The sequence below is a fragment of the Augochlora pura genome, unplaced genomic scaffold (assembly GCF_028453695.1).
Source record: "Augochlora pura isolate Apur16 unplaced genomic scaffold, APUR_v2.2.1 APUR_unplaced_8885, whole genome shotgun sequence".
Lineage (NCBI taxonomy): Eukaryota > Metazoa > Arthropoda > Insecta > Hymenoptera > Halictidae > Augochlora > Augochlora pura.
In genome coordinates, this window is record NW_027589707.1 from 15,597 (window position 1) to 25,000 (window position 9,404).

Here is a 9,404-nt window from a genome sequence, read left to right on the forward strand (position 1 = left end):
AGTTCGACTTTAAGTTAGAGGAAATTATTGTCCGACTATTGTTTTAATATTATTTTCCTAATTTGTCTATTAGTTTTAATCTTTGATTTTCTAGTAAAAGACATTGCCATAATATGTTATATCCGCAAGTACAACTTGGATCATCTGTTATATTTGGTTTAGCCAGTGAGTAGGCGAGGCTATAATGGCCAGATCTGCATCTGTTGATAGTTGTTATAACCTCACGTTGCAGATTTTTTCCAGTAAACCGCGGTTTCGTTCTCTTATTATTATAAAAATGTTTGAAATAATCGGTACCCTTGAATTTCCCTTCAGTGATCAAAATGTTATTGGTATTTTCGATTGCGGTAGATTTAAACATTTCTTTAAAGTTAAATCGTCTTCATATTCCGGCTACGTTTTCGGGTTTTGAAACCATCACGCGCCGTTCGATCAGCTCCGATCGCAGCGGACTGCAATTTTTAACGACCCCATTACCTTCAGGTCGTTTCAGAGCGACCGACGGTCGTACCGACGAAGATGATGGGTTCCTTTCGTTATCGACTTCGTTACAGTTCGTTATCGACTTGTCGGAAAAATACGCATGCAGATCCGCGAGAAACTCGCGGATTCCGGTGGCCGCGAGTAAAATCGTCCACGACGATCGTTCGCCCGTTTATCGGCGAATTATACAGTCCCGAACAAAACTATAACCTCGCCATTGCGGTGTTCCCGGCCGACAGGTAGCCCCGGCGATCCGATGGGAACAGGGCGAGAACGGTTTGTCGTAGTCTCAGGACGAGGAGGAACGGGTATGGGGGCGCAGGAAATTCAGCAGGCACGAAGTAAATGTCGACGATAAAAAAGTTTTATGACGCATCGACTGGCTTTGAATGTGGAATCGCAGTCACGGTTACAAAGTTTCCTTAGATGGTTCACCGAGGGGGTGGTGGAGGAGGTTTCATGAGGGGGGGGGGGGGGCGAAAGTGGACAGGATTTCAGCTTCGATCTCCCATATCGTTTATTTTAATGCGGTGTTCGTTACTGAAATTGTGACGCGCTTACGTTGCTTTCTTGCCTGGATCGCTCGCCGCGATACGTTTCAGGATCGATACCTCTATGGGAGACAAGTTATTGACTCGCATTGTTCAGGTTCATTCCCATTTTATGCATTGAAATTCAACGCGGAAAAAATGCTTAAGAGAATCGGGTGTGGCTGGGTTGCACGCATCGCAATGTGTTGGGGCGTCACGGCGTCGATCAGTAATAGCGACGAACTATGACGCTATAGAAGTGGACTGTATTAAAATGTGGACTTGGAATTTCACTCACTTTATTATTTAGCTTACTATAATACACTTTGCTCTCAGGTTTAGAATTCTACACTAATTCGTGATCTATGTTCTACTCGTTTCTGTGGTCTGAATGTTTCTATAGTCGAAATGTTTCTACTATTTTGACGTCGTACGAGCTTTTAGGAAAGCTCGGTCCAGGAAGAAGTTGGTGGAAGTGGTAACAAATCTAAAAGGTGGGGATCGGAAGAAACTCTATGGTAGGGGTTGGTTTTCGCAACGATTGACAGGGATTTCCTCCAGGTTTGAATGAAGCGTAAAAATACATAGCTGCTCGCGGAACGGTCGCGAGCCTGCCTTGGGCCTTCAGGCCTCTGTCCGCGGAGCCCCTTTGGAAACCCCCGAGTTTTATGATGCCAGCGTTCGCTATTGAGACCGAAAACAGGAGATTGTAAACCGATTACCATGCGTCGCGCGAAATACTAAAATTACTTGATGGTTCGGTTCCTCAAAAATAGCATTTTACCATTACTAGCATCATAAACTATAATTTGTCTTCATTGTTTAAAAATCGTCCTTGGGGCCCTGTGCCCAGGACTCAACATGCCGCCCACCTTGAACGGTCACGTTCGAAATTAAGAAATTGCTCGCGTCACGCTTAATGTCTATGTGAAATGCGCTGTTCTAGATTGAAATTATAATGATCCATCGACAATGTTACTATCCTAAGCGAACTCTGGTTACACTAATACGCACGTATACATAATGAACTAAGTATTTACAAATTGCTAAGTGATTACAGCCTATTCTATAAGTTGCGCTGTTTGTACATGTCTCCTTACTTCGGGTCATCAATCGGGAGCGGGGACAATTTTTTAATGGTACGCTCGTAGATCCCCTGAGCCGTCTTGACAGTGGCGACTCTCACTATGTTGTCCCCTCCTGGACGAATGTCAATGATGCGTCCTAGCTTCCAGGTTAACGGCGGTGTGTTATCTTCCCGGATGATCACCAACGAACCCTTCTTGATCTGAATGTCATTCGAAATATGCCATTTGCTTCTGGTGTGCAGCGTCTGTAAATATTCGTTATGCCACCGGCTCCAGAAGTGCTGTTTCACTCGCTGGATGTGTTGCCATGACGAGAGTTTATTCACGGGTGTATTTCTTAAATCGTATTCTGGGAGTTGCGTTAACGAATCACCTATTAGGAAATGGCTGGGTGATAAGCAGTAAGGTCGTTCGGATCTGAGGAGAGGGGACTTAGGGGGCGGGAATTCAAAATGGCTTCTATTTCAATAATATATGTGTTCAACTGCTCGAAGGTGAACAGCTCTTTGCCTATAGTTTTGTACAAATGCCTCTTAAAGGATTTGACTGCGGCCTCCCATAATCCACCAAAGTGTGGAGAACGAGGCGGAGAAAAGTGCCAATTAATTCCTTGGTCTGATAAAAAACGATCAATTTTACTATTGTGCTCGTTGGAGCTGAGAAATCTCTGAATTGCTACAATTTCGTTTTTGGTGCCTACAAAATTTGTCCCGTTATCCGAGTAGATGTTCACAGCCTTCCCTCTTCTTGCAAAAAATCGTTTAAATGCTCCTAAGCAAGATTCAGTAGTAAGGTCTGTCGTGAGTTCTAAATGAACGGCTTTGGTCGCGAAGCATACAAAAATTACTACGTACGCTTTGATTTTGTTGCGATTGCGAACCTTTTTCTCTTTTATAAAAAATGGACCACCATAATCTACGCCTACGTTTTGAAATGGTCGTGCCCGGGTGACTCTATCCTTGGGTAAGTCGCCCATTACATACGTTGGAATTTTTGGTGCTACTCTAAAACACTTTACACATTTGTGTATGATGGTCTTTGTAATTCTCTTTCCATCTATCGGCCAATAGCTTTGCCGGACGGCATTTAGTGTTGCCTGCGTACCTGCATGCCAGTGACGTAAGTGCTCACTTTCAACTATCAAATTTGTAATGTGGTGCCTATGGGGCAATAACAATGGGTGCTTTTGATCGTAGCTTAATGGGGCATGTTTTAACCGACCTCCTACTCGTAGAAGGTTGTCCTGATCGAGAAATGGGTTTAAATTTAATATTCTGCTCCTTTTGGGCATTGCTGCTTTTCGTTTCAAACAGTCAATTTCCACCGAAAATGCTTCTAACTGGGCTTGTCTAATGATCGTTAAATGCGCCTTACGAATTTCCATAGTTGATAAATTACCCGTAAGTCTAATTTTTTCTCTACAGTTATGAATGAATCGCTTTATGTAAGCTACAACTCTATTTAGTCGCGCAATAGAAGAGTAACGCGTTAACAGGTCGTTCGTCACGTCTTGTGCAAGGAACGTTATATGATTTTTCCGTTCGAGAATTTCTCCTTGCGGGAGGTCCACTTGCGGCCAATGAGATTCGTCTAGAGAGAGCCACGCCGGACCGCTTAGCCATATGTTATTATTTATAAATGTGGATGCCAATTGTCCGCGAGAGATATAATCTGCTGGATTTTCATGTCCTGGTACATGCATCCAGTTACAAGGGTCCGCGGCTGTTTGAATTTCATTGACTCTATTGGCTACAAAAGTTTTCAACAGATGTGGAGCCGTCTTAATCCACTGCAATACAATAGTTGAATCTGACCAAAATCTAATCGAGTCAAAGGTTATATTTGACAAAGTCTTCGCTACCTCCTTGTATAAACGTATTAATAGCCTAGCCGCGCAAAGCTCTAAACGCGGTAATGATATAGTCTTAAGGGGGGCTACTTTGGATTTCGCGCATAATAGAGAGACCTGTACACTACCTGAGTGGTCAAGGGTACGAATGTATATGCAGGCACCGTAGGCCCTTTCACTGGCATCGCAATAGCCGTGAAGTTGTATTTCTCGTGAGTTTTCTAGCATTGTTCTCCGAGGGCACGAAAAATTGTCTAAGTGAGCCAGCTCATTTCTGGTCTCTAACCATACCTGGGCTATATCCTGGGGAATAGGTTGATCCCAAGTGACCTTCGACTTCCAAATATCCTGCATAATTATTTTTGCGCGTATAATTACGGGACCGAGAAGTCCAAGGGGATCGAATAATTGCGCTATTTGAGATAAAACTAGTCGCTTAGTGAGTCTAATTCTGCTAAAGGGGTTTACTGCGTAAGTTATGGAATCACTGGATGGATTCCAAAAAACTCCGAGTGTTTTTTTTGTTTGACTGAGATCTAAGCATAATGCTTGTTGATCGTTGTGGTCCTTTAAGTCGCTAATCAACTTATGATTATTTGAGGCCCATTGACGTAGATGGAAGCCCCCTAATTTAGCTAATGCAATCAACTCATTGCGTAAGCTGATTGCTTCATTAAGCGTAGATGCGCCGGTAAGCAAATCATCGACATAGAAGTCTTCCTTAAAAATTCGCGACGCATTTGGAAATTTATTACGTTCGTCTTCAGCTAGTTGCTGCAGACATCGTACCGCTAAAAAGGGAGCCGAAGCAGTTCCATACGTGACTGTATTCAATTGAAATGTTTGTATTGATTCTTCTTTCGAATCGCGCCATAAGATTTTTTGAAATTTCGCATCATCAGGATGCATTTTAATTTGTCTAAACATTTTTTCTATGTCGGCCGTTAGGACGAACATGTGCAAGCGAAATCGTATTAAAATAGCCCATAAATTATCCTGAATGGTGGGACCGACCAAAAGGGCGTCATTTAAAGATATGCCCGAGGAGGATTTTGCCGAAGCGTCGAAAACTACTCTGACCTTGGTAGTGGAACTGCACTCTTTTATTACCGCGTGGTGCGGCAGGTAAAAATCCTTGCCATCTTGCGCCTCGCTGACCTTTGCCATGTGGCCTAATGCTAGGTATTCCGACAGGAATTTTTTGTATTGTATAAAAAGATCAAGATCTTTGCCGAATTTGCGTTCGAGTGAATAGAATCTCTTGAGAGCAAGCTCTCGAGATTCGCCTATGAAATTCTTCTTTTCGTTAAATGGCAAGCGTACGATATAGCGTCCATGTACATCGCGAACTGTATTTTCAACGAAGTGATTTTCACATGCCCGTTCTTCGCTGGACAAAAATTTGCTCTCTGCAATCTCTTCTATCTCCCAAAATTTTGTCAGCGCATTGTCTAACGAGGATACGTGAAGCGATCGCGGAGGTTTCCCTTTTGATAATAGCTCCTGTTTGGTTGCGGTTCCCGTAACTATCCAACCTACTAACGTTTCTTGTATTGTAATATTTTGTTCACAAAGTTTGATCTGCCCCGAACATAATAGTGCGAAAAACAGTTGATTCCCGAGAATTGCATCTATTGGGCCCGGAATATCGAAATCGGGATCAGCTAACTTTATGTTGGTCGGAATCTCAATCTCGGTACGTTTTACCTGGCGCGCAGGTAGCAGCCCGGTGATGGAAGGGAGCGTCAGTAAAGTTACCGTCTCTTTGAATTGAGTGGTGCGCGATTTGATTATGGTGCTGACCAGGTATTTGACGCGTGTCTCGATATTAGCAATGCCGCCTACCGACGAATCTATTTCTCGTTTCCTTAATTGCAATTTATCGGCCAGTTTTTCGGTTATTAAGTTCGTTTGCGAACCGCTGTCTAACAGCACGCGACAATTGTGTTCACCTTTATTGCGAGCTACAAAGGTGACGATTGCTGTTCCTAATAACACTTCGTTACCGCGATTAACAGCAAAGGCTCTCGAAGTTTGTGGCGTGGGTGAAGGGGTGGTGGCTCTATCAATCTCTGATTGGCTATTGGTTTCCCTTTCTGAAATATGTAACAGCGTGTGATGCCTTTTACCGCATTTTTTGCAGTTACTTGATCTACAATGAGCGACTATGTGACCGCTCCGCAAACAATTGATACATAATTTTCCCCTTTTAATAATGGCTAAACGGTCTCTAGGAGCTGCCTCTAAAAGTTTCGGACAACTGCTAACAAAATGTTCGCCCTTGCAAATGTTGCACGTAATGCGCGAATTATTCGTCACGAAAATCTGCCCTACATGACGTTGTTTCTCGCGTGAGCGCGTTACTATCTGAGGCTGATGATTTGGACGAGTAAGCATGTTGTCTATTTCGTCTCCACGCGCGTGCTTATTTATAAATTCTATAAGCTGTCCAAATTGCGGCAATTCATGATTTTCTAATGTTCGATCCCAAGCTCTACGAGTATTCCTGTCTAACTTGTTACTAATTATATAGACTAAAAATGTGCTCCAATGTTGCACAGGTTGCTCTAAAGCCTTTAGAGCATTTACGTGCACTTCGGCTTGCTCAGCTAACACACGCAATCTGTCCGGGGAATCTACCTTAACGTCTGGTAATTCTAGTAAAGACTTCAAATGTGCATGCACGATTTGCCGACGTTTGTTGCAACGTTTCTGTAACAATTCCCAAGCAACTATGTAATTCTCCTCTGATGCAGTCAACGAGGTGATCACCGACGCTATTTCTCCACGTAAGGCGTTTTTGAGCAAATGAAATTTCTGCACGGCCGGTAGATCTTCGTTCTGGTGGACAAGCGAGTCAAAGGTGTCGCGAAAACTATTCCATTCTAATGGGTTGCCGTCGAATGGCTTAATTTGAATCTGCGGTAATAAAGCGCTAGCTTGTGTCACCTTTATCGTGCTTGGGGATTCTGTTGCACTTCTAATCGCGAGATTGGATCTATGTGTACTTCTCAATGAAGTTCTGTGTAAATTTATTTTACACACGATTGCAAAATGGTGCTTTTCAAAGGCGTCTCTTTCCGCGTCATGATTTGAGGACAGGTCCTCGCCTTCTATATCAAATTGCGTTTCTTCGTACGCACTAACAAGGTGATCTAGTCTGGTGGTAAGGGATTCGAGTGAATTTAGGGTTAAATTTTCTGCCGATTCGAGAGACGTTTCTAAACGCGTTACTTGCGCTTTGATGGAACCACGCTTCCTTTTCAAAGTTTTCAAAAGTTGTGATTCGCTACCTTCCGTTGCCATTTTGATTGAAATAGAATATGACAGGAAGGAATTGAGAATGGACGATGATTCGTTTACTTACTCAATGACGATAAGAGATTTTGTAGGAAAGAGCCGTGATGTCACTGTTCCGTCGGGGATGCGTCCAGGCGGCAGCTTCGTGATTTCCAAACGATGTAGGTATGTGACGTGCTTGATAAATCTCAACGACGATTTGAGATTCCGTAAGTTGCAACGTCAGCGTGGGTGGCTCGATTGTAGAATTTTTGACCTTGCGAGAGTTGTATTCTTTGGAGCGCTTTGGTGTCACTGTTCCGTCGGCGGTTGCGTCCAAACGGCAGCCTCGTAGTCTCCAAAATATCCAAATGGCGAAGGTGCGTGTCGTGCTTGGTGGAATCCTCGAATTAGGATCACCAATTGAAACCAAAAGCTAAATACCAGCTTGAGAAATCCAAGAACTAACTATGTGCGCAGCAAATCCGGCTCGAAGGACCAAATGTTGGGGCGTCACGGCGTCGATCAGTAATAGCGACGAACTATGACGCTATAGAAGTGGACTGTATTAAAATGTGGACTTGGAATTTCACTCACTTTATTATTTAGCTTACTATAATACACTTTGCTCTCAGGTTTAGAATTCTACACTAATTCGTGATCTATGTTCTACTCGTTTCTGTGGTCTGAATGTTTCTATAGTCGAAATGTTTCTACTATTTTGACGTCGTACGAGCTTTTAGGAAAGCTCGGTCCAGGAAGAAGTTGGTGGAAGTGGTAACAAATCTAAAAGGTGGGGATCGGAAGAAACTCTATGGTAGGGGTTGGTTTTCGCAACGATTGACAGGGATTTCCTCCAGGTTTGAATGAAGCGTAAAAATACATAGCTGCTCGCGGAACGGTCGCGAGCCTGCCTTGGGCCTTCAGGCCTCTGTCCGCGGAGCCCCTTTGGAAACCCCCGAGTTTTATGATGCCAGCGTTCGCTATTGAGACCGAAAACAGGAGATTGTAAACCGATTACCATGCGTCGCGCGAAATACTAAAATTACTTGATGGTTCGGTTCCTCAAAAATAGCATTTTACCATTACTAGCATCATAAACTATAATTTGTCTTCATTGTTTAAAAATCGTCCTTGGGGCCCTGTGCCCAGGACTCAACACAATGCTTTTATGGTAGTTGACATTCATGTGCTCTTATTTTACAAATTCAAGAAATCAGATTCAATAATTATTGTTTTCTTTCGTTACTTTCCCTTTTTTGCTATTACAATTCCTTTTTTATAATTTCTTTTGGAAACGAGAGTTAAGTATGTTGGTGTAGCTAAAAATTTTTAGACATTATATTAATATACAATATTAATATACAAATTATGTTAGAACGTGATAGGATAATTTCTGTGGTGTCTCAGAGTCACCACTCGAGTGCGAAAGGTTAAATATCTTTCGCGATTAACAATATAAATAAAATGAAACTAGAAACGAAAATTTAACGTTGAAGTTTTTACGACCGTATGTAAAGTGAAGGTAAAGTGTTAAAATAGATCGAAATGCATTCGCGACACATCGAAAGATTATATTACGTGTTAGCGTAAAAGATGCTTCGAGTGACCAGAGATCGACCATATTCGCCGACCCGAGCTCCGACTCGGTTCTAGCTGTAATTTCCAGGTTTCTTCCGGGCCGGCCACTTCGACTCGAAGCCGACACTTCCTGGCTGGAGAATGTCCTCAATTCCCTTCATCTCGCAGTATCATCTCGCCGACCCCTCGGTCTGGCCGAAGAAAGACGGAAGAAGAGGAGCACACGGTTTTAAGCACACCCGTCGTACCGGGAGTAGCACTTCTTGTCGACCATAACGAACGTGTCGAGGATCGTAAAAGTGATGCCACTACAATTTACGTTGTCTCGACGGTGTCGACGTCCGACGAGAGGACGCCCCGGCGGAACTGCGACCGAAGAAACTCGTCGCCGCGTGCACGATTCCGCGCGACAGCACACGCCGGGCGCGTATAATCGGCCGGCACAGCGTCCGGTTACCTGAACCAGAATTCAATTCCGTAGTCCATTGATCTCGGACACCGAATCAGAGCGAGGGAACCAAAGGCCAGCTGTCTTATCATTTCGGACACGGGATTCGACGAGACATCTGTCCCCTCAGGCTCGCACGCGAGAGG

At 43.6% G+C, this 9,404-nt stretch overlaps 1 protein-coding gene across 1 annotated transcript; it reads right to left on the reverse strand.

Annotated features, from left to right (window-relative positions):
* Positions 1 to 2,109: 2,109 nt before the first annotated feature.
* On the reverse strand, positions 2,110 to 7,256 carry LOC144478152 (uncharacterized). Its single transcript, XM_078195885.1, has 4 exons — positions 4,419 to 7,256; positions 4,242 to 4,298; positions 2,741 to 3,890; positions 2,110 to 2,450 (listed from the first exon to the last, which is right to left on the reverse strand). Exons 1-4 carry the CDS (start codon positions 7,254 to 7,256, stop codon positions 2,110 to 2,112), a joined length of 4,386 nt encoding a protein of 1,461 aa, XP_078052011.1.
* Between the last annotated feature and the right edge of the window lie 2,148 nt (positions 7,257 to 9,404).

Bases quoted from the DNA above. Each gene is read 5' to 3' on its own strand.
- LOC144478152 (XM_078195885.1), bottom strand. From the start codon at position 7,256: ATGGCAACGGAAGGTAGCGAATCACAACTTTTGAAAACTTTGAAAAGG. The intron at 4,299-4,418 runs GTAAACCCCTTT...ATAATTATGCAG, and splicing joins GTGATTCCATAACTTACGCA to GATATTTGGAAGTCGAAGGT. The intron at 2,451-2,740 runs GTAAAATTGATC...CGCAACTCCCAG, and splicing joins CAGCTCCAACGAGCACAATA to AATACGATTTAAGAAATACA.